Consider the following 24889-nt stretch of genomic DNA (forward strand, 5'->3'; position numbering starts at 1 on the left):
AGAGGAGGGCAGTAAATCCCTATTTAGTCTGCCCTTTGCTGAAACAACTGTAATGGTTCTAAAATCAGCCGGTTACGTCTGCTCAAGGAAGTTAATGGTTTCAGATAGGGGAATGATTAACAGAAACCATTATACTTCTTAAAAGTTGTTGGAAAGAAAGTCACGTAGATAAACAGAACTCAAGCTGTCCTTTATCTCACCCTGAAATCTTACTAGAGCAGCCACATAAATATCCTTGGCAATGGCCTTGCAGCCAGTTCCTGGGAGTTGATGGTGAAGTTACCGTGTTCGATATTGCAGTTGCCTTCTCATCAGGATATTTTTGTGGTGGAGCTGTGGATCAAGCCTTCCCTTCCTTGCCATTTTCTTCTGCCCTTTTAACTCCTCTGATAGACTAAGAAAATTCCATTGGACCCACAGAGATGTTAAGGCCTAATTTTTGTCCAGAATTACTGAACAATAGGAAAAAATTGTTCTCCCTTGTTTCTGCAGGAAGCTGTTCCTAGGGAGGCAGTTCCAGGCTGGTGCTCAGAGCTGGCAGATAGTTGAGAGTCTCATACCTTCAGCTCTGCTGACGAGAGAAGGAGCAGCTTTCTCTAGCAGTGTGCAATAGCTTGCAGTGTGCAATGAAGCAGAGCAAGGACTTGCATCTCAGCATGTTCTTTGTGCAGAAACAGTTACTGCTCTTCAGCGGCACAAGAAAACTTCCTTCTCTAGAACAGCATTGAACTTGACTGTGTGCTAACAGATGTGTCTGTCTGTGGCATAGCCAGCACAGGTTTAAATCTTGTCCTACAAGGCGTTCAGGACGACTTCTGCCCGAGAGTTTTTTATAGACGGCAGCTAATATTGATTTAATGCAAATGGAGTGTTGGGCAATGGCACTTGCCTTGTGGGAGCAAAGAGCAGCTTGGTCTAGTTGGCATTTCCTCTTGCTGAAGGACTGATGGCCACAAAGCTTCATCTTTAAAATGCAGTTGGTGCTCTTGTGCAGGTTGCTCAGGTGACTTTTTCTGATCTATTACCAGTTGGAAGGCTTTTCCTGGAGCATTCAACAGTCCCACCCCATTGCAAGGTTTATTAAAACATGGATCCGATTCCCTCGAGTGGTGAAGCACCAGCAGTTCTCCTGCAGGCTGCTTGGCCCACATAGGAAGCTTTGAAGCAAACCTTGGTGCTGTGTTGTGCCATCCCCGTCGTGGATCAGGGGTGAGCAGTGAGCTGTCTTGCCAGAGCCTGATGGATGAGGCACGGTCTCTGCATTTCCCTGAGGAGAGATTCTCTATGGAGTCTTGGAGTTTTTCCCTAAAATAGTACTGTCATTTCATGTAAAAGGTGAATATGTCCTAGTTAATGTCCTAGATATTTTTCTGAGAGGAGACCATGTTTTGCTCCCTGGATATCAGAAGAAGGTATGAAACACTTGAGAAAATGAAGCGGAAAAATGTCAGATGCAGTTGGGTATTTTGTCTGGAAAAGAGCTTTTTGGAGTCGTAGTTTCCAGCTTGGCAAGGACGGCTGCTGTGGCTGCGACTTGCTGGCTCTTAGGAATTAATCTGAGATCAAGGTGTACTTACCTCATTCAGCGACAACCTTGGGATAGCCTTGTATTCCTGGTGAGTGGCTGTTTATTTGCTGCAGGCCTCTGGTGTTTGGTGTGTCAGATTATGGTTACTCCGAGCTGGAATGGTGGCAATCTTCTCATGGAGAAAACCAGCTTGGAGAGTTTATGCTGTTGTTGGAGCGCAGCGACCAAGCCGGTCTCTGCTTCTGTCTGAACAAAGCAGAATGGAATGGCAGTTGGACGTGTCACTGTCAGGCCTCCAGTGTAAACACAGAGCTGAAAAGCCACTTCAAATAGTTCCTGAATTTGTGGCATACTGAAAATACGATGGAGATCCTATGCTCAAGTATTTTTAAAGGAAGAAAGCAAACTTAGGAGCTACCTTTTGGTAGAACGGGTTTGACAGCACGATCGTGGTATCTGGAAAACCCTGCCAGGATCCTGCCAAGGGAAAGCTGTTGCTCAGGCAGGTGGCTCCTGGGATGTGGAAGGAACCCCTGACAAACGGTCTCATTTTGGCTTTTCTGTTGGAAGGAGAAAGGAAGTCTTGACTCCGCTGTTAAATTGAGCAGTGCAGTAGTTTTGCGGGAGCCATGAGGCAAGCCAGGTCAGCGTGCACGGCTGCTTCCTAAGAAAGGGAGGAAGCAAAAGGATCTCACTATTTTTCTTGTGGAGGAGACAAGCTTCTAAAATAGTGGTGAGCTCCCTCTCGACTGTCTGGGCTTTATTTTGGAGTTCCCCCCCAAGTAACTCCAAGGAAGTTGATCCCAAACACCTGAACTTGAGTCTGATACAAAGTCATCCAGCTTGTTACTTACAGCATTGGCTAAGAGGTCTGATACGAGGTTCATCGCATTTTAGTTTTGAATGGCACATGTTCAGTAAAACATGCTCAGCGTTTCTTCAGGTGCTTGTTCAATAGATGATCTTATCCTTTATCCAAATACTTAGGGATAATATTCAGGAAAATTGCACAGCAAGTTTAATTATATTTTTTGGGCTCATTTTACTCACTCATTGCTTTTTGTGTCTTTTGAGGGAATTTTGAGTCTGTGCAAAGCTGTGGAGAAAAGCAGTTTTTCCATTTGGTCAGTCTTTCGATCTTATTTTTTTCATTTCCAGGATGGTCATGTGGAGGTGGCAAGATTACTTCTGGACAGCGGAGCTCAGGTGAACATGCCTGCGGACTCCTTTGAGTCTCCATTGACTCTGGCAGCCTGTGGCGGGCACGTCGAGCTGGCGGCTTTGTTAATTGAACGTGGGGCTAACTTGGAAGAGGTCAATGATGAAGGATACACACCACTGATGGAGGCAGCCCGAGAAGGCCACGAGGAGATGGTGGCACTGTTACTTGGGCAAGGTAACTGCTGCGGGTCCTTCTGCGGGCTGGAACTCAGCAGGCAGCTGCCTATGTTGGGGAAAAAAGCACTAAGTTACTGTGATTTTTGTTTTCTTTGGTAATAAGATGCCTTGTGCATGTGGAAGTGGTTTGTCTGCTGATCCTGCCTTCTCTAACTGGTGTTTTGTGTTTTTTGAAGGAGCAAACATCAATGCTCAGACAGAGGAGACGCAAGAAACTGCGTTAACTCTGGCTTGCTGTGGAGGGTTTTTGGAGGTGGCCGATTTTCTCATTAAAGCGGGAGCTGACATAGAACTCGGCTGTTCCACACCTTTGATGGAGGCTGCTCAAGAGGGGCATTTGGAGCTGGTTAAATATTTATTAGCTGCAGGTATGGAGTCATTTGGTTAACACTTTTGTAAAGGCTTTTAATCTAGGAGAAAAATACTTTCTTCGATAGTCATTACATTTTCTTGAGCAGCTTCTTGAAGTTGACTGTGAAGGTCTTTGGAGCCCTAAGTAATTTACTGGTTGGACTCTTTAATTTAGCTTTTGAAGATGGAGTTGATGTAAACTTGCTTGGAACTAACTTGTAGTTTATGTTTTTAGAGTATGATCAGGTTATCAGTTTAATAGATGCTGGATTGGAAGGGGGAAGTTTAATTTGCTGTTGGATCCTGTAAAGATTGTGGAGGCTTGCCTGTTTTCTGTAATGGCCATCATAAAGCTTACAAGGTTTTGTCACTACCATTTCAGGGGCTAATGTGCACGCAACAACAGCAACAGGTGATACGGCACTGACATACGCCTGCGAAAACGGCCACACCGATGTAGCAGATGTCTTACTTCAGGCAGGTGCAGATCTGGTAAGTCATTTACCTTCTTAAAAAAATCTAAGTAGGAAATAAAATTATCAACATCTCATATTCTTTTTGTTTGTTTCTGTGTTCATTGCTGAAAACTTACATGTTCTTTAATGTATTTTAGGCTGTTCAATTACCCTAAAGTGCTGAGGTCAGTTGCAGTCCTCTGGTGATTGATGTCTAAAGCATTTCCAAGCCACTCAAGGTTGCCTGGACAGGAAAATAGGGGATTTCATTCTTTTGTCATGGTATTCAGCTTCAAATTGTTGAGCTGATTCTGGGTTAGTCCTTGTACCTGCAAATCTGTTCTATGCCTTATGCATCAGGTAGTTGACAGTGTGTTTGGTGTACTGTAAGGAATTAAGGTGATGGAGGTAAACTGATTTTTACTTTTCAGTAGGCTTGTACCAGTGTGTTATCAAAAAGTCAAGCATGTCAGAAGATGTCCTGTTTAACTAAAATCCCCACCATGTGCCCGAGTGCTTCTTGTCCAGGAGTCACACCTGTGCAGAGACAGGTGGTGAATGGTTCATGTGCCTTCAAGATACCCTCAGTTCAAATGTTAGCTAAATATTTATGTCTAAGTTTGTGAAACACTAAAGAAGGATGTTCCATGTCTAGTACCTTTGCATTCAAAAACCCAGAAGGCTGGCTTACCTCCTTTCACATGCTACTTTGGATTTTGAAGCCTTTCTTTATCTGTTCCAGGAGCATGAATCAGAAGGTGGAAGAACCCCTCTCATGAAAGCTGCCAGGGCAGGTCATGTTTGCACTGTTCAGTTCTTGATTAGCAAAGGTAAGTGTGTGGGAAGGTTTGTGTTTTCCTGACATTAGAAACACTTCATGTTAAGAGCATGTCAGAGCTTTAGTGTAACTTCTTGGATTTGTTTTAAATATCCTAACTCAAGCAGGCAATTGATTCTCCAACTAGGCATGTAATGATTACCTGTAGTTTCTGCTGAGATTAGTGGAACTGCAACTAGTTGTGAAAACAGTGTATTTCAGTCTTTAATTCCTAGTAAAAGCAGCAGTAGTAGGGATCACTGGGGTTTCCATGCTCCTGGTGCAGCTTTGGGGCACTGTCTTTGGGAGCTGAAGTACAAGTGACTGTTGATTTCCAGGTTTTGGCTATAGCTTGCTTGATGTTTTGATACAAACCTGAAATTTCCATTTTGTCTATCCTGGGCTGATTCTCTTGAGTTTTCTTGTCCCTGCTTTGCACAGAGTAGGACAATCCAGCAGGATGGAATTTTCCTTGTGTAGATTGCAGAGTAGTTAATTCTGTTACTTTTGATAGAGGTGAACCCACTGAAGTCTGTTTTAGCTGATGTTTCCCCTTCTGGTTTTGCAGGAGCAAATGTGAACAGGACCACAGCGAACAACGATCACACAGTGTTGTCGCTGGCCTGTGCCGGAGGTCACTTGGCAGTGGTGGAGTTACTGCTCGCTCATGGTGCTGATCCCACACACAGACTCAAGGTTTGTCCTTCAGCTGCCTCATTTTCCTCTAAAACTGAGGATACCCAACTGAATTTTCTCGTTTTGTATTCTCTGCAACTCATCCAACCTGTCATGATTTAAATGGAAGTTTCCACAAGCAGATATTCTGCTCTTGTACATATTGTTGGAGTTAGTGCAGGTCTCCTGATAATCTTGAATGTAAAGGCTGAGGCTGCCCTACAGTTGTAAAGTCCTGAAGCAGTCATCATAGGTACTGTGTTGTGTCTACCAGAATGCTGCAGTGTTGTTTTGATGATGTCAGTGCTGCTTTGATGATGCTCTTCTCTAACACTGTGATCTTTCCCTCTTCAGGATGGATCAACTATGCTAATTGAGGCAGCCAAAGGCGGTCACACCAGCGTGGTTTGTTACCTTCTAGATTACCCAAACAACTTGCTTTCTGCTCCTCCACCCGATGCAACTCAGCTGACCCCACCATCCCATGATCTAAACAGGGTAAGATTTCAGGGCTGGTGATCTGCGGGGCTTTTTTGCACTTTTTTACTTGGGAGTTTAAAGGTGAGAGAAGAGTCAGTCATGTCATGTCATAAACTGTAGGTGAGCACACTGAAGATTACTTTGAGCTGTAATGGAAATGGGGAAGACTTTTGAACGTTATGATGTAGTGCTTTCATCATTCTTACTGTTCTCGAAATGTTATTGGAAAAAAACACTGAGGGTGGAAAAAAAGAGCAAGTGCAAAGGTCTGCTTAAATGAGACTCTTCAGAACTGAATTTATAGCCCATTGTGGCTTGTATTTGCTGTACTACAGTATAACACAGTACCGTGCCGAGTATAGTTTGGCAAGTAGTTTTTTGGCTTAAAAATGCAAAGTATGTGGAGATCACATGATGTCTAGGTGTTAATTACTGAAGTCAGCATATCAAAAACTTTATTAAATGTTCTTAGTCACCGTTGAAGTCTACTTTTCTAACCGATTTTGTTTGCCTTCTGTTGAACTATAACTCGCACAGAATATGAGAAAAGTAATCTGTTAGTATCCAACGTTTTAGGCTCCTCGAGTACCAGTGCAGGCGCTGCCCATGGTCGTCCCACCCCAGGAGCCTGACAAACCCCCTGCTAATGTCGCCACAACCCTTCCCATCAGAAATAAAGGTCAGTCGTAGTTCTGGAGCTTATTTTCTAAATATCCTTCCTAGGTAGAACATAGTGGCTTGCACTTGTAGCAGGGTAGTTCCTATGAAGAGTGTTTATGGATTCAGTCAAGGAAACTGCAAATTTTTTTTTTTTTTTAAGAGTTTGCTTATCCACCAAGTATCAGTCATCTAACCCTGTAATCATAAAACGTCAAGAAATCTGCCTAAGTAAATATGTTAAAATCTCTAGTCTGACACACTGAACTAATGCAAAATGTCACCCAGAAGTCTATAGAAATTGGATAATGGAAGTTGCAAAACCCATGTTAATCTCCATATCATAGTTGATTTGAGAAGTTGTGTTTCCTTAGGGTAGAAGTCTGGGAGTGGGTTTGACTAATTGGATTGAAGGCGGAATTTTTTGTGGAATAAAATCTTTAGTCTGATCTTTAGGCTCAGGTCCTCCTAGGACTAAATTTGCATCTGTTTTGCTCTCGCCATTTTGACAGTGCTTTCTGTACTTAAGAATTCTCTTCAAAAACCAATTTTTATCGAGCATCAGCAGTAGGAAATACAGGCGTGCATGTCCTAAAATTAATCCTGTGTGTACACTTGTATTGTTCTGGAGATACAGCGAGGATGGCTGGAAGAAACTGGGCACCTCCACTGCCTCAGATCCTGAGTTTTGATTTGCCTATCGCCCTTCAAAATTAACCGATTGTTGCTTCTCCACCTGGTATGGCAGAGCATGTCAGCTGTGTTACTGGGGACTTCTGCATAAAAGACCAATTGGATTAGTCCATCGCTTGTTCTTGCAGGAAGGCTGAAATATTTGCCTTGCCTGGGCAGAGAGCTGAGTTTTGAAACAGGCAAAATGATGTCTACTATGGATAAAACGTAGTGGCTAAAGACACCCTGTTAGATCCTGCTAAATCTAAATGACTATCCTGGGTTCTGGCACTGTTTGTCACCTGAGCAAAGCTGGATACCTGGAACGAAAGGATGCCTAGTTCTAGAAAGTGTAGCACTTCTTAAAATGTACCAGGTCGGTTGCAAAACCGGCGGCCTAGTCCCAGTCCTTGAGATGTTTTTGTATCCCTTGGGCTGCGCTTTCAGGGCTGTCATCATATGTTTATGTCCCAACACCATACCAGATGCAAAACACCAAGTAAAGAGACAGCATATCCTTGCTTTTTGTTCCCAGTTTTCTTGTAGCAGCACTCGGTAACAGCGGCTCGAGACAATCGCTTCCTTTGGCAAAAGCATAACGATTGCTGGAGTAGATCTGTCACCGTAGCACAGGGATATGTGGGATGCATGTGCAGTAGTGTGTCCTGTTAAATTGCAATCCGACTGCTGGGTACAAATTGGCAGGTGTTCTTGGAGGGCCTTCGGGACACGCTGACCTTCTGTGGGTGCTGTGCCCTGGTGCGTAGCCGGCCACGCAGCGGCCCAGCAGTAGCTCTGTAATGAGGATGCCATTCGTATGCACTTCCATTGGTTCTGAGGGGGTTTCTTTTTCACACAGCTGCTTCTAAACAAAAGTCCAGCAGTCATTTGCCAACAAACAACCAGGATGTACAGGGTTACATCACCAATCAGTCTCCAGAGAGCATTGTAGAAGAGGCTCAGGGCAAGTTGACAGAGCTGGAGCAGAGGATAAAAGAAGCCATAGAGAAGAACGCTCAGCTGCAGTCCCTGGAATTGGCACACGCTGACCAGCTCACCAAAGAGAAGATTGAGGAGCTGAACAAAACGAGAGAGGAACAAATTCAGAAGAAACAAAAGATTTTGGAGGAACTGCAGAAAGTGGAGCGAGAGTTACAGCTGAAAACTCAGCAGCAGCTAAAAAAGCAATATCTAGAGGTAAAAGCGCAAAGAATTCAGCTCCAGCAGCAGCAGCAACAACAGTCTTGCCAGCATCTGGGACTACTGACTCCCGTTGGGGTAGGAGAACAACTCTCAGAGGGAGACTATGCACGATTGCAGCAAGTGGACCCCATCTTGCTTAAAGATGACCCTCAGCAAGCTGCTGCGCAGACGGGTTTTGCACCAATTCAGCCTCTGGCCATGCCACAAGCTTTGCCTCTGGCAGCAGGTTCCTTACCTCCAGGGTCCATCGCAAATCTTACAGAACTGCAAGGTGTTATAGTTGGACAGCCAGTGCTGGGCCAAGCACAACTAGCAGGGCTGGGGCAAGGAATACTGACAGAAACACAGCAAGGGTTAATGGTAGCCAGCCCTGCTCAGACGCTCAATGACACGCTGGATGACATCATGGCAGGTGGGTTTATATTGTTATGAGCAGGTATAATATTTGCTTGACCAGTTGAGGGTATGTCCACTTCTTTTTATATGTGTGTGTGTGTGTTTGTGTATTCCCATGAGCTCTACAGCAAGTACCACTCGCCTTCTGATCCCTGTCTTGAGGAGCTGGGAAAATTAGCTTTAACTTTTCAATTCGCAGGGTGAGCTAACTGGTACCTGTTGGTCAGGTTGGTATGGTGGAGTGGCATTTTTAACTCTTCATAGTTTGGGGAGGCATGTAATGGAGTTGATGTGTTAGTTGTATTTTGGCCTGATTGTAGCTCAGGAATAGCACCATGATGATACTGGGTAGTACTTTGGACTAGCTGAGAGCTGACTGCAGTAGGCTGAGCACCTGCAGTACCACAACAAGCCTATAATGTGTGAGGGACCTGTGGATTTATCTTCAGAATAAGAGCTGCTCTGGTTGGCCTTCTGTAGTCTTACTTATTGGAAGCTTTTACTTCTGCTTGGAAAAAAAAAAAAGGTGCTAATCCTATGACTTTTTGAAACATCTACTCATAAAAATGACTGCCAACAGAAAACATGTTTAGCCTTACCAAATTCTTGTCATCGCTTCAGAGAATTCTTTAACCAGTGACATGAATGCTCTAAGGCCTTAAGCAGTGAAATAAAAGAATGAAGCAGGTTTTAAATGTGAGTTGTCACTGTTGTTTTAGTTTACACCTCACTCGGTTGTGCTTCATCCCCTTTCCATGCTAAAGCAGTCATTGAAATACTCCTTAGCTGAACACAGATGAATTGGTAGCACATGGTCTTAAAAAAGTCACTTGATGAAAAAGTACCAAGATGCTCTTGGTTAAGCTGATGCGCTGTCATTTTTACATGTGTTGTCTGTCTGAACAAGTCTGCTTTGCAAAGCAAGTTAGGATGAGGGATGTGTGCCAGAGGGAAAGCAGGTCTCCAAGAAGGTGTTAGCCCAGAGCTGGTCCTGCATATACTGCAAGATGTGGAGTACAGTAGTGGTACAGAGTCAATGGAAGGTATGGTAAATGATTAAAACTACCAGGTGGTGATTTTTTTCAAGTACTTGGAACACCACTTTTGAAATGAGACACCTGATGAGTGACCTGGTGTCCAGGCAAAGCTTCATTAAAGATGACAGAAACTTTTCTGGAAATCTCATGTAAGAGTTGAAGCATAGACCTAAAGATTGGAAGTGGATAAAAAACCAAATGTATGCATGAAAAAGTAGATAAAAGGACATATATCATGCAGTGACAGTAAAGATTTCTCTCATGTGGAACTGCTGGGATACAAGACAACATGAATTTAAAAGCTAGGATGATTGCAGCTCTTGGTAACTTAATAAAGAATCTGTGCAATGCACTTGAGTTGTGTTTAAACATGGAGTTAGGATGTTTGGGATGTGTTTAACTGCACGTCATATCTTGAGAAGGTGCGATTTCAGGTCACCTGCTGCGTAACCAAATGCCTGTGTGCGCCTTTTTGGGCAGTCAGGTATTTCCGGTGTGAATTTATGTGCATGTTTTGGTACTGCTCAGCCCCACTTGTTAGTACGTGCGTGCACACATGCAGTTGGGAAGGAAGTCTGAATGCGTTTTCTGTCAAGTAGCTGATTTTAGGGTGTTTTTTTAAGCAAGAACAAACACGGACCTGAGTATACAACTTCAGTGTCAGCCTGAGTCCACATCTCACAGTTTAATGTGGAGCAGAAATGGCCTCACTGTAACACAGAACATTTAAGTAGCAGCTAAGTATTTGATCAGTAACTCCATGTACTGCTTTGAGAGAAGCTTCTAGAGTATTCTTATGGATTTAAATTCTTGTTTCTGAGATGCCTTGAGTTTAGTTCCATTGCAGAGCTGCGTTTACAGCACCAGTTACAGAAACAAAGCTTCACCTTGACTGTGCAGACTCGATTTAATGTGCATCTCTGTGCTTAATTAGTTGAAAACAATTAGTAAGTAGTAAATAATCCTTCATTTTTTACCTTTGGGCTCCTTTATGATCCTGCTGGAATTGAGGACAAGTAAAAGGCTTGCTCTTGAGCTTCAGATGTTGGGCAAACTTTTTGCTTGCTGTGAGGCTCGTAAAAAGAAATTTTTTTTTAGGGTTAGTTATGTAAGTCTCGTATGAAAACATTGCGTCTGTTAAGTGGTGTGGTAAAGATCTAAAGAGAAAAAAGACACCTTGTTTTTAATAGCAACCTTTTTATAAAGTAGAAACTATTCCAAGGATTTTGTCCAGTCACAGAGCTTCACAAAGAACTTCAGGAATCTTGAAGCACTTGATAAAATGCGTTCCTGGAAGCTGCCTTGTGGGATGAATCGGTTCGAAGTGCAGCTGTCTAAATTAATGCATGAGAAAGAGTCTGCCTTGGCTGTAGACTCAATACTGAAAAAAATAACAGTAGAGTGCCAGCATCGCAGGCAAATCAGGTTGTGTCCCACCTGGGACTTGAGCAGGAGCTGGTTTTATGTGGGGCTGACCTGCCTTAGGCCACTTCACATACTTTTAACTAATAACCACGGAGACTACAGGTGGGGAATGGTTTTCAGGCTTCATCCGTGGAGCCCTTCTTGCACAGCAGCAACCCTGTGTTTGTGTTGGAATTCAGAACATAACTTGGACTGTTACAGTCTGAGGCATGTTCTCCATCTCAGCTGCTCCATACTGATTTTAATCTTGTGTGGCAGGAACACAGTTTGTAATAACTGAGGATACTACAGAAAAATTGGGGGCAGAGAAGGAACTGATGTAGAACAAGCCTGTGGAGTTGGCTTGAAACCAGTTGGAAAAAGCTGAGATGTCTCGTACATTTCTTGTATCTTTTTATTCCATCCCTCATCTTGGCTTATTGGTGTGTAATGTGGAACAGTTTTTAGCTGTCTGCTCTTGACATTACAAGAAACAAGGAATCAGTGCATAAGGACAATGCTGTGCTCACAGTCAGACAGCACTTGTGAGACATGTGATGTCCTCACGAAGTGGGGATGACAAGGGTGAAAGCCAAGGGCTTGTCACACTGGTGAGGCCAGTGAGCGTGGGGAGGAGGTAGCAGCTCTCAGGGTGTCCTCTCTTCATTTAGCTAAGAGAGGGCTGAGGTATGGCCAGAAGGAAAGCAAGATGAAGAGTGGCGCTGTTCCAAATATCAGTAAGCACAAAACTGATTGTCTGATAGCCCAGCAAATGTCCGAGACTGGCAGTCAGATGGTGCTTGGTGATGTCTTCCAACCAAGAAGCTTGATCTCATTTCCCAACGTGGTTGTGGTGTAGGCGGTCCTGTACCAAGTCATGTATGTACTAAAATATTCCAATAGTGAACTAACTTTGAAGACTGGGTTATCCCAGGCATGAAATAATGATGTTTCCGTGGTGAAGTACAGACTTCAGTTCACTTTGCCACTAGTCCATTAGAGTAGGACAAGGAGGAGCACAATGCAAAGATAAATATTTGACTGTCAGTGTGTTTAGTCTGGAGAATCATGCTAGTTGGTTACGCTTCTCAGTGCTCAAGACTGCTGTGAAAACTTTTGGGTTATTGAAAACTTTGAATATTTTAGTTTGGGCGCCATAAAAATTCTGTTCATCACCCTTGGCACATTCAGTAGAAATTTGAACTCCACACAGGTGATGTTGAAATAGATATAATCAAACTGATTACCCATAAAAATGAATATTATGTCCTAGTGAATCCTGCTGTAGGGATATGAACTAAATTTGTGAATTACTGCTGAAGCACATGTCTTTCTTTTTTGGGTTTGTTCATTTGTTCTGTATTTTTTGGAGGGGGGGGACGGGTGGTGATTGGGACGTTGGGGGTTTTTTTTGTTTGGTTTTTCCTCCCCTCACTGCAAATATAAAAAGTAGACTTTACGTGAATTGAGACCTTCTTAACTGACTTGATTTTTTTTTTGGTCTGAGAATTTACTAATGTCTCCTGTAATACAAAAGATGCTTCCCAGTCCCCTTTTTGGGACTTGAGCAGGAATTCTTAGAAACTGTTTAAAGCACATGCTATTTTTGACTTTATGACAAAATATTTGGGCATATCTTCAGTATGTTTATTTTAATCCATACCTTGTGTGATTTGTGAGATAAGTCTTCAAAAGGCACCCAAAGATACAGATCAAGGGAGTTTGAGTTCTGAATTCTGACTTACTCTTAAATACACGGTTAATGGTACTTTCTGTGTTAGAAGCTGGGGGTTCTTTGCTTCTGCTGGTGCCATTTCTTAGGTTCTTTGTTGGGATTTTGTGTAGGAAATCCAGAAATTAAATTAGTTATGGATGTAAAACACAGCTGCCTTGCAATGGTGGGAGCACAAAACTGGGCCTGTTAGGATTCAGGTTTTGTGGCGTTGGTTGGAAAACTGTTTCATTTTGCACTTTAAAGTGCCCCCAACTGGACAGAAGTGTGTGGGCCTTCACTTTCTCCTTTGCTGTCACACCTGAGAAACAGCTGGAGAAACACTGGAGAAGTGACAGGGAAAAAAACCATTGAGTTCTTCTGAGGCAAAGTAGGAAAATGGGTGTTTTCCCCAGAGGCTGCTTTAGACTCAAGTTTGGTCTGTATTTCTAAACATCCCATGTATAGAATGAATTTCAGGGAGCGTGGCAGTCAGTGCTATCTGTGTCGTGTCCATACACTGTCATCACTGTGAGCGGTGTTACCTTTGCTTACCTAACACCTTGACCAAGCTCTCTGCACACTGGCTGTTACAAAGCTTCCACTTCTCTGGTTTCAGCAAATTCTGCCATGTCAGCATCCTGCCCTGTTGCTTTTTTTTATGTTTATGGGGGGGTGGGGGTGAAGGCTGGACAGACTTCTACATTGAAACATTCAAACTGTTTTAAGAAAAATTGCCTAGATACCCGTTGGTTGGACTTGTTCTGCAGCTCTGCTTCCAAAGGTACGGAACTCCAGGTCCAAATAATGGCTGATTTGTTGTAGGAAAGATCTTCGGGTTAAAAAAAAAAAATCATCTTGTGGTGGGCTTGTAGAAAACATGTCAATCTAATACTTAAACTCTTTCTTTGATTGAATACAGTAAACCTTTTTCATAGCTCAAATTCTAAGAGTTAAAGGTTCAAAGATTTGGCTAAATGTGTGGAATATATATATATTTGTGGAAAACAACAGTTTTTAAGGAGTTCCATCTGTCGATGGGAGTTCATCCCACTGTCCCTTTATTGTCACGTTACACTTGGGAAGTGTTTTGCTTTGACTAAGTGTGGTTCTTCTGTCCAACAGCAGTGAGTGGAAGAGCATCTGCAATGTCAAACACTCCTACCCACAGCATTGCAACCTCAGTGTCCCAACCTCAGACGCCGACTCCGAGTCCCATCATTTCTCCTTCAGCCATGCTGCCCATCTACCCTGCTATAGACATCGATGCCCAGGTGAGCCTGCCACTCTCACAGATGCACAAAGCTATTTTTTCTCTGCATCCTGAATAGTTCAGTGGTGGCAAATAGCTCTGTTGTATAATGGATTGGGGTCTGGGGGCTGGATTTGCTGCTTTTAGGAAGCCAGAACAACACCCCAGAGAGTTGCAACCCACTTTCCTCTGCGCTCTCACCGAACAAAAAAACAGTCTCTGAATGACTAAACACTTGTATTTCTTATTCCTTTGTTGTCAGTGTGATTATGAGAAACAGCAGAGTTGTCTACTGACAGAAATTAAATGTTTTCTGGCCTGATAACCTAAGACAAAAATAAGCTGTAAAGCATTGCACACTGAGTTTTCAGTTGTGCTTCCAACTCGTTGGCCAGAGATCACAGAGGTATGAAAGTCTTGAAACTAATAATTGCTGTGATTTTTTTAGCAGGAGGAAATAATTCAAGCTCTCACTTCCACTAAGGGAAAGGCTTTTCTGTAGTGAAAATTATTGTTAAAAAGGCAACTTTATGTTGACTTGGAGCTAGCTGGCCATCAGCAAAAAGCATACACATACTAACTGGCATATATCTATGCGCAGCTCTGGGCTATACATGACATGACTAAGGTCTGGGCAACATGGAGTAGAGGAGAGGCAGGAGATCATTGTGGAGAAAAGGAGAGAAACCTCTGGAAAATCAGCCTTTGCTACTTAGCTGCTTGTGGTACTTGGCTTGGATTCTGCTGTGATGAAGCCTTTGGCTGAATCGGAGTGTTAAGAATTAAAGACAGAATTCTTACCTTCATTATATCATCTAAAGGTCACAGTCAAGCAGTGGTAAAGAAGTTAATCTGGTTAGCAGAGCATAGATGAGAGCTCAGTTCTTGAACAATCTTCAGTTCCTGTCAGGATTTCTTCTTAAATCTCCCAGCAGAGCTGCCTTGAGAGGTAGAATCCTGTCATGAACTTGGACACAGAAGGTAGCTGTGGGGGCATCAATAAACGTGCCCTTAGCTTATCGAAGCTTTTTGCTTTGGCATGGGTGTAATTATGTTTTGGCTAACGTGCACTATAACAGGGGCTGTACTTGAAGAAGCAAGTATTTATCATCTGTGTATGTCTGTTTGGTTTAGACTGAGAGTAACCATGACACAGCCTTGACACTGGCTTGTGCTGGTGGCCATGAAGAACTGGTACAAACCCTGCTGGAGAGAGGAGCAAACATTGAACACAGGGACAAGAAAGGTGGGTATCTCACCATGGCAGTACAAACCCTGTCTGCTTTGCCGGTGTGTCCCACTAAATAAATCTCCAGTAAACCTAGACCTCATCTGAAACCTTTAGGCTTGCTTTTCGGGTGGTTTTACTCATGTCACTTATGAATGTGGACTCTTCAAACAGTGTTTTCTGTTTCAGGGTTTACTCCGCTTATTTTGGCTGCTACAGCCGGCCACGTGGGTGTTGTGGAAATCTTACTGGATAATGGAGCTGATATTGAAGCCCAGTCAGAGAGAACCAAGGACACTCCCTTGTCTTTGGCTTGTTCAGGAGGGAGGCAAGAGGTGAAGTAAACCTTAAATCTTCAGAAGAAGTGTGTGAATGACATACTGTGTTAGTACAGTACAGGAATCTTCCAGAAAAGATACAGTCACACAGGATGTGTGCTTAAAAAAGATGCAAAGATCTTCACATTTTCCAATTTAGACATCACAACGTGTCTCATAGATTGCTTTTTCTATTTCGGTAACTGGACTGGTGCTGTGCAGGTGTCCTCATGAGTGTAGTCATTAGTGCCCCATCATGGGACTTTTACCAGCATAATTAGGTGTAGATATGAAAGTGAATGCCATGAGTGTTCTTGCTGAGAATCAGTAGCTGGACACAAATGGATGCCATATGTGAGCCATATTGTAGTTTTGGGGGAGAAAAAAAAGGGAAAACACTGGGCTTTGGGCAGCAGAGATGATGTCAGAATACCCTCCTGCCCAAATTTTTGGGGTTGACAGTATATTTGTTCTGTGATTTCATGGGAAAACATTCTGATGGAGAGCTGTGCATGTCTAATCGAAACTTTTTTAATGCTTAAAATCTGAAAAAGAAGCAAATTTAACATTGCACTGTCAGTGACACCAGGGGTTTTCACCTCAGGGTATACTGTGATTTTAAGTTGCTAGACAGCTCAGTTTCTTGTCACGTCCTCTGCAGGAGAGGACGAAAAGCAGAAGTACTCTGTGCACCATATTGAAACTGAATCTCTGGTTTGGCAGGCTTTAAAGACAGCTGAAATAATCATAAAGAGATCTGCTTTTTCTTACTCTGCTGTTCAGTTTAGTATGAATGGTTGAAGCACACTAATCAGCAGTCATGATTGATTTTTTTTTTTAAAGGAAGTTTTACACTGGCTGTGGGAACACAGTTGTGGCCTCATCCGGTCATGAAGGCAAGGGGTGTAGCGAAGCAACTGATGAAAGTGGCTTTCTTACCATTGACATCTTCCAACAGATTATTTAGGTTTGAAAAGCATTTGTCTTGGATAGATTTGCAAGTTTGGGAGAAAACCAGATGTTATTTGTTGAAACACTGCAGGTGGTGGAGTTGCTGCTAGCTCGAGGGGCAAACAAGGAGCACAGGAACGTGTCTGATTACACACCTTTGAGCCTCGCCGCCTCAGGTGGCTACGTGAACATTATCAAGATTCTGCTGAATGCTGGGGCAGAAATCAATTCCAGGCAAGTTCTCTTTTCACCCATTATCTCCTGGGATCGCTTGTGAGTTACGTGAAGAAAGTGTGTGTGTTCCCTTGGTTTTCCCTGTGTAGTTCACTCTGTGTGTGCATCTATGTCATGCTTTTGCATCCATTGGGAGGTAGAAAACAGCTCAGGTGTGAGCTGCACAGGTCAAAGGAAAGGGCCAAGCACAAGTTACGCTCCTCATAAGAGATGCCCTTCAATTTGAAGCAATCAAAAAGTAACATGGGTGGTGTTTCTAAGTAGAAGTACTTGTCCTAAACCCCTTGTAGGCTCACAGATGTTGCTGTGCAGCTGATTTTTCAGTCTTGCATAAGTCCTCTGCCTTCATTAGTTTATAATAATCACATTTCTGAAATGACCTTTAGAGCCGTTTTGGTTCTTTCTTCCTTCTCTTTCAGAACTGGTAGCAAATTGGGCATTTCTCCCTTGATGCTGGCAGCCATGAATGGGCACACTGCTGCTGTCAAGCTGTTACTGGACATGGGCTCTGATATAAATGCCCAGATTGAGACCAACAGGAATACAGCTCTGACTCTGGCCTGTTTCCAAGGAAGAACTGAGGTGGTCAGCCTGCTGCTTGATAGAAAAGCTAACGTTGAACACAGAGCCAAGGTAAAGAGCAAACAGCTGGAGGGGTCCCCAGAAAGAGGTGCTTGTAAGTCATCGTGTCTCTGTTGTTACCTGATTTTCTTGCTTTTATGCAAGTCACCTCTAGTTCAGTTCTCTAGTCCAGTTAACTGAACTGAACCAGATACTGTATAGAAAGAAATGGCTGCATTTAAGGGCTAAGATTTTGGTGATTGCAAGGCTCATCAAAAGATGTGCTTCTTCAAAAAGGTGCTGATCCATCTTCAGGTGCTTACAAGCATAAGGACAGTAATGCATTATGTTTGTAAGTTAAATAAATACCAGCTCTCAGGTAAGCCCCTTGCTCCCCACTAATGGCTTCTTTCTCCTGCTTGCTTGTTGCAGACCGGTCTCACACCGTTAATGGAAGCAGCTTCTGGGGGATATGCGGAAGTGGGCAGGGTCCTGCTGGACAAAGGTGCAGATGTCAATGCTCCCCCAGTACCGTCATCCAGAGATACAGCTTTAACCATTGCAGCAGACAAAGGGCACTACAAGTTCTGTGAGCTCCTCATTAGCAGGTACTGTGTTTGCAAGTGAGCAACTTAAAGAAAAATATGGCTGTGTTTAGACTTCGTTTTCCCAATATACAATAATATTTCCAAATATACATTAAAGGAAAGGTTCTGTGTCTGTTGACTTTTACTACATAATTTAATTTATCCCAGGTACTCAAACGAAGTTCTTTTTGGGGTAGAGTGCTTCCTTTTGCCCAAATGCAGGGTTTTGATGGAATGTGTTTGGTTTTGTAGGGGAGCTCACATCGACGTGCGGAACAAGAAGGGGAATACTCCACTGTGGCTGGCAGCAAATGGGGGCCATCTTGATGTTGTCCAACTGCTGGTCCAGGCTGGAGCTGATGTGGATGCAGCTGATAACAGGAAAATAACTCCACTCATGGCAGCCTTCCGAAAGGTAGAATATGAAGTTCAGCTTGGCTCTTAACTAGGATTGTCTTGATCATCCCTACACAGCTTTTAGAACATACTGACAGAAGCTACATATTTAATAATACGTCAGTTAATTTGAATACTTGGCATTGAATCTTCAGAAGCAGATATGTGTGTCACCTGTGTAATAGCTGTGTTCAGTTCTAATTGGAATTTGCTTTACTGGCAGTGTAGTGTGAGGCTGGTTCTGGTGAGTGTGAGGGGTGAAAATTGCAGAGTTTCTGTCTGATAGAACTGGGAGGAAATAGGATTGGTTCCTTATGCAAGAGAGGATGAGGACTTTGGTCTAAAAAAGTGCAGTTTAGCCTGATTTGAGCCTACAGATGATTTTTGTTAGCAAGGGAGGGTAGTTGAGGTGCTGCAGTACTGGAAAAATTGCAGATGACTGTAGAAGCCTGCAGCTGTTAAGCTGTTAGAGCTGGGCATCTGACGACTGCCCCAAAAAAGGCAAAAGTTTGTGAAAATACTTCTGGAGTAAGGGCAATCTGACAAGAGGTAATTATCTGCCTTCTCTGGTGTCAGAAATGTGCCTCACTAGTTCAGAAGGTGAGAAAGATCACAAAAAAAGTGTTGAGAGCTTCATGTGTTGAGCAGTTGAAAATAAATATTTTGCAAGGAGTGCTGGGACTGAAGTGTTTGTCAGCAAAGCAGAGGCAGCTGGTCTGATAGAAAATGTTGACCTTGAAATTTGTTTTGCAGGGTCATGTGAAAGTGGTGCGTTACCTGGTGAAAGAGGTAAACCAGTTCCCATCCGACTCGGAGTGCATGAGATACATAGCAACCATTACTGATAAGGTAAGATGGGAGGGAGGAAAACGCTTGAGAAGGAACAGTGTTGTGTCTCCACTTCAGAGACAATGTTATGAATTCTCTTTAGCTCACTGGCCACCGGCTTTCAGCCAAAGCATGAGTCCCACTGGAATTTTTGAGGAAAAACAGCAGGAAATGAGAACACGTGGCGCTTTGTACTCGATGTCCTTTGTCATTTCAGGAGATGCTGAAGAAGTGCCACCTGTGTATGGAGTCAATTGTTCAAGCCAAAGATAGACAGGCTGCGGAAGCCAACAAAAACGCAAGCATTCTGCTAGAGGAGCTGGACTTGGAGAAGGCAAGTGGAAAGAGTTGCAACTGGGAATATTTCTCTTAAAATTCCAGTTTCGAGTTCCTTCAAGATGAGGTCGGTAAAAGTAGTTATTGGGGTATAGGAGTGTGTGTATTCACCATAACTGGAGTGTCTGAGCATCTTGTTGTTCAAGTAATCTTTGAACTTTGTTATTATTCAGAGACATTGGATCAGGAAATGCCAATATAACTATTTACTCTGTACCAAAAGAAGGATTCTCCAGTATTGTACCAAAAGAAGGATTTCTGAATATGATTCTGTCAAAAAAAGAGTGTGGCATTTTCTAGTCATACTCATATGGATCTTAGGTCTAAACCCTGTTTTGTGACCAGAATTGTAAAAAAATAGATTTAATAATTTATACATAATTTACTAGAAACGATATACTGTAGTAGAAATAAAACAGGAAAGTCCATGGAAATAGAAAGCATTTGGATTTCTTGAAATGCATGGGACACCCTGTAATGCTGTTCCATGTGCTTGACTTGTAGCTAAGGGAAGAAAGCAGGAGACTGGCTCTGGCTGCCAAAAGAGAGAAAAGAAAGGAGAAAAGGAGGAAGAAAAAAGAAGAACAAAGGCGAAAACTAGAAGAAATAGAAGCAAAAAATAAAGAGAATTTTGAACTTCAGGCTGCTCAGGAGAAAGAAAAATTAAAAGCTGAAGGTGATTACTGCATTTATTCCAAGAAAAGAATGAAATTCTGTATGAGCTGATATGACAACTGTAATAGATTTATGGATGTCTGTGTAGTCAAGGGTTTTGTGTGTTTTGTGGAGCTTTGTAACAAAGTTAGTTCTAAGTTGTTTGATAGGACAGGTGTGATTTGGAAAGCAAAATACTCAAGTTTCCTCAAACCAGCTAAATTATTCCTTCTTTGTCTTTACTCTTCCATCAGATGATCCCGAGGTCCCAATGGAGCCTCCCAGTGCTACCACCACCACCACCATAGGTATATCTGCAACCTGGACAACGTTGGCAGGCTCTCATGGGAAGAGGAATAACACCATCACCACAACAAGCTCCAAGAGGAAAAACAGGAAAAACAAAGTAACCCCTGATAATGTTCAGATTATATTTGATGATCAGCTTCCGATTTCCTATAGCCAACCAGAGAAGGTGAATGGGGAATCCAAGAGCAGCAGCACTAGTGAGAGTGGTGACAGTGACAATATGAGGATCTCCAGCTGTAGCGATGAGAGCAGCAATAGCAACAGCAGCCACAAAAGTGACAATCATTCTTCCACAGCTGTCACTAACACACAGAGCAACAAAAAGCAACCGTCGGTGCTCGTCACTTGTCCAAAGGATGAGAGGAAAGCAGTCCCTGGCAAGTCATCCATCAAGTAAGTTCCTGTGACCGTGTATGCAAAGTGCAAGTCATCCTTTTCTTCCCCCCCACATAATGACAGCATTTAATTTCTTTTGCAGGTTGTCTGAAGTTATTAATGAAGTGACGAATAATTCCTTGTCTACTTGCACAAAATCCGCTCCTTCTCCCCTTTCTTCTCCAAATGGAAAGCTAACCATTGCTAGTCCTAAACGTGGTCAGAAAAGGGAAGAAGGTTGGAAGGAAGTTGTGAGAAGGTAAGCAAAATATTCCCCTAATTCCCTTTGATGCTGTCCTTTGTGTAGCCTTCCCTGGAGTTACTAAATGACCTTCTTAGTGGATTTGAGATCTCACAAAGGTGCTGTTGCATAGGTTGAATTGGAAAACACGAAATTGTTTTGACCAACCTGCCCACAGCTTCTTGCCATGGAAGTGTTTCCCACTTAATACTGTTTCCTTTTTACATAGATCCAAGAAGGTTTCTGTTCCATCAACTGTGATTTCCAGAGTTATTGGCAGAGGAGGATGTAACATCAACGCGATCCGGGAGTGCACGGGAGCGCACATAGACATTGACAAACAGAAGGATAAAACTGGAGACCGAATAATCACAATAAGGTGAGCAGGATCCTGCATTGGCTCCCTCCTGTGGGTATTTTCTCCTTGAAGACCATTTGTCTGTACAGGAAGATTAAAGGCTTGATCTGGTTGTTCCTTGGAAGATCACTTGAAAGCAGGGGAAATGAATGGGGTGGGGAAACAGAGTACAACCACCAACAGGTACAAAAGACAGCTTATGAGATAAGGTAAAGGATAAATGTTGGGATTCTGTGTTTGGGCTTGTTTAGACTTGGTGAAATATGAAGGAATATGTAGGGAAGCAAATATTTTATCCATTTGAGTTTTTTGGGATTTGGAATTTTCAGCTTGAACTTCTTGAGTAGTTATCTGCAGCAGGACCGTGCCAAGCTCAGTTTTTGGACAGAGTGTTATTTTCCTGTTTGTGTTAGTGTGATGGAAGATAGGCTGGATCATGTGTGGGAGGTCCTTGGCTATAATGCGTGTAAATGCGTTAGATGCACTTTTCCTTTTTGTAGGGGTGGCACAGAATCGACCAGACAGGCCACACAGTTGATCAATGCTCTGATTAAGGATCCAGATAAGGAAATCGATGAACTAATTCCAAAGAACCGTTTGAAAAGTTCGACTGTAAATTCCAAAATAGGGTCCTCGACACCTGCCACCACTACAGCTGCTAACAGTTCTCTCGTGGGCATCAAAGTGACCACCGTAGCTGCTTCGTCGACATCTCAGACCGCCTCCGCGCTCACCGTGCCTGCAATCTCCTCAGCATCCACTCACAAAAGCATTAAGAACCCCGTGAACAACGTGCGGCCTGGTTTCCAAGTTTCTCTTCCGTTGGCATATCCTCCTCCGCAGTTTGCACACGCGCTCCTCGCTGCTCAGACTTTCCAGCAGATACGTCCGCCTCGGCTGCCCATGACGCACTTCGGAGGTACCTTCCCACCAGCTCAGTCCACGTGGGGTCCGTTTCCCGTCAGGCCGCTGAGCCCTGCGAGAGCTACGAACTCGCCGAAACCTCACATGGTGCCTCGCCATAACAGCCAGAGCAGCAGCGGTTCTCAGGTGAATTCAGCAAGTTCTTTGACGACGAGTCCCACGGCGACGACAACTTCAGTGGCTTCTACTGTGCCTGGATCTTCCACAAGCGGCAGCCCGAGCTCCCCTTCGGTCAGGAGGCAGCTGTTTGTCACAGTGGTGAAGACATCCAACGCCACCACCACCACCGTGACGACCACAGCAAGCAACACGAGCACAGCGCCCACGAACGCCACGTATCCAACTCCTACTGCCAAAGAACACTACCCTGCATCTTCCCCTTCATCTCCCTCTCCTCCTGCGCAGCCGGCGGGCATCTCCAGGAGCAGTCCTTCCGACTGCGCGGCAGCATCTCCCAATAAAGGTGCGCCTCCGTCTGAGCCGGAAGCGGGGAGCCCGCCCGCAGTGGACGCGGGTGGCTCGACCAGCAGCAGGCAGCCCAATCCTGGGACCAGCAGCTCCTCTGTGCATCCCGCTCATCAGCAGCCCCCGGGAGCTCCTCTGCCAGAGGCCAGGCCCCCTCTCCAGCAACCTCAGGTTCCTGCACCAGATCCTCGCATGGTTGTGCCTCCAAATCTAGCAGCGACGAGCTCATCTGCTCCCGTGGTAGGTGCGAGCAATGCTCCAATGACCTACCCCGTGTCCCAGACGTCCATGGGGTCCGCTCAGCCCGCAGCCAAGATGGAAACCCCGGCCATCAGACCGCCTGTCCATGGAACCGGCAGCGTCCACAAGAATCCGGCTCCTGTGCAAAGCTCCTCTGTCGCAGTCCTCAGCGTTAATCACATCAAAAGGCCCCACAGCGTTCCTTCTTCAGTGCAGCTTCCTTCTACCTTAAGTACACAAAGTGCTTCTCAGAATTCGGCCCACCCGGCGAACAAGCCCATGGGGAACAACTTCAGTGCTACTCTGCCTTTTGGGCCCTTTAGTACGTTGTTTGAGAACAGCCCCACATCTGCTCATGCCTTCTGGGGTGGGTCTGTCGTTTCCTCTCAGACAACACCAGAATCCATGCTATCAGCAAAGTCCTCATTTTTGCCAAATTCGGATCCGTTACATCAGTCTGACACTTCCAAAGCCCCAGGTTTCAGGCCACCATTACAGAGGCCAGCTCCAAGTCCCTCAGGTAAGTTTCTGGCTTGTGTCCATACCATAATAATACAGTTTATTCTCATGCTTTTTAGGCCAAGTTGAGTTCATTTTAAGTGCCCTGTCAAATCTAGTAACAGTTTGGCAGCTGATGGGCTCGATAAAATAGGATTTTTGCCATTCCGGTCTGTTCTCCTGTAATAGCTGAGATAATTAAAAGACTCTTATTTCCGCCTCCCTTCCCTACCAGCTAGCGACTGTTCTAGTTTGTGATACCTTGTCCTGAGGCTGCAGAAAAATATGCAGCATCTTCCAAGGGTTAGGATGGTAAAAAGAGTGGTGTTTTGATGTGAACTTGTAAGTTACAAGAGGTGTGTTGTCTTAATTATTAAATTTGATCCATAAAATGTAATTTCCTTCACTGCCTGAAATTTTTAGTGAGGTCTTGAGCTTTCTGCCCAAAACAGAGGCCAAGGGGTTGTCACAGAACCTGTTCTGTAGCTTCCACAAAGTTCACACATGGTGTGGACCATCTCTGCCTGTTTTTGTAGGACCACTGAGGTGTTAATGGATTGAGAGATATGACAGAACTTTTTTTCCTGTTTTGTGAATATGATGGTGTTGAATTTTTTCATCTTGATATACTTACTAGTTAGCATTTTGACTACGGCCCTGTATGCCCCTAAGATACACAATAGAGTAAGTCTTAGATCCCTAAGATTTTATTTTTCCCTTTCTTCCTTGAAGAGGACACGAAGGGAGTGGTAATTCTTGTATTTTGAGTATCTTGGCTATTTGGTGACATTTGGTGTTAATGAAATAAGAATCATTCTTGATTTATGTATACAGAACAACTGCCACAAACTGAATAGACTTGCTGAGTGTGAAGGTTAATACTCCAGTTTCCTTTGGAAAATTGCAACATACATCCCCAAAGATGGATTGGATTAAAGTTTCCCTTTTTTCCTTTTTATTTCCATGATACGGGCCACCTCTTGATGGAGATGTTGGAGTTCTGGGAGTCACTTGTGCCCATTTTCTCTTGTAGGTATTGTCAGTATGGATTCTCCCTATGCTTCTGTAACACCTTCTTCTACACACCTGGGGACCTTTGCCTCGAACCTGTCGGGAGGGCAGATCTACGCGCCCGGCACACCTCTGGGCGGAGCGCCTGCAGCTGCTAATTTTAACAGACAGCATTTTTCCCCTCTTAGTTTATTGCCTCCATGTTCATCAGCATCAAATGGTGAGTTCTGGTCAGCGGGAAGCTGCTGTATAAATAAAGTTGTCTCGCAGAACTGCGTAAGGAATTTCGGGAGAAAATCCTTAAGGCAGGTTTTGGTACCTTCCTCCACCTCTGGTCCCT

General features: G+C 43.8%; 1 protein-coding gene across 4 annotated transcripts in view; it reads left to right on the top strand.

The window, feature by feature from the left end:
• Window positions 1-24889, top strand: part of ANKRD17 (ankyrin repeat domain 17) — a 70563-nt gene that overhangs the window by 41220 nt on the left and 4454 nt on the right. Inside the window, exons 8-30 of one of the 4 annotated variants that reach the window (XM_069012371.1) lie at window positions 2687-2924; window positions 3103-3294; window positions 3660-3769; window positions 4475-4562; window positions 5118-5245; window positions 5579-5722; window positions 6281-6383; window positions 7893-8648; window positions 13913-14058; window positions 15171-15282; window positions 15454-15599; window positions 16624-16766; window positions 17186-17399; window positions 17760-17935; window positions 18167-18329; window positions 19064-19159; window positions 19356-19472; window positions 19979-20150; window positions 20383-20830; window positions 20916-21071; window positions 21283-21432; window positions 21912-23560; window positions 24572-24769. In XM_069012371.1, coding sequence (XP_068868472.1) covers window positions 2687-2924; window positions 3103-3294; window positions 3660-3769; window positions 4475-4562; window positions 5118-5245; window positions 5579-5722; window positions 6281-6383; window positions 7893-8648; window positions 13913-14058; window positions 15171-15282; window positions 15454-15599; window positions 16624-16766; window positions 17186-17399; window positions 17760-17935; window positions 18167-18329; window positions 19064-19159; window positions 19356-19472; window positions 19979-20150; window positions 20383-20830; window positions 20916-21071; window positions 21283-21432; window positions 21912-23560; window positions 24572-24769 — 5845 coding nt within the window. Of the gene's footprint in view, window positions 1-2686; window positions 2925-3102; window positions 3295-3659; window positions 3770-4474; window positions 4563-5117; window positions 5246-5578; window positions 5723-6280; window positions 6384-7892; window positions 8649-13909; window positions 14059-15170; window positions 15283-15453; window positions 15600-16623; window positions 16767-17185; window positions 17400-17759; window positions 17936-18166; window positions 18330-19063; window positions 19160-19355; window positions 19473-19978; window positions 20151-20382; window positions 20831-20915; window positions 21072-21282; window positions 21433-21911; window positions 23561-24571; window positions 24770-24889 lie in introns of all 4 variants that reach the window. The other 3 variants (XM_069012370.1, XM_069012372.1, XM_069012373.1) reach the window with 3 other exon arrangements.

This window comes from Aphelocoma coerulescens, chromosome 4 (assembly GCF_041296385.1).
Source record: "Aphelocoma coerulescens isolate FSJ_1873_10779 chromosome 4, UR_Acoe_1.0, whole genome shotgun sequence".
In the NCBI taxonomy this organism is placed as follows: Eukaryota; Metazoa; Chordata; class Aves; order Passeriformes; family Corvidae; genus Aphelocoma; species Aphelocoma coerulescens.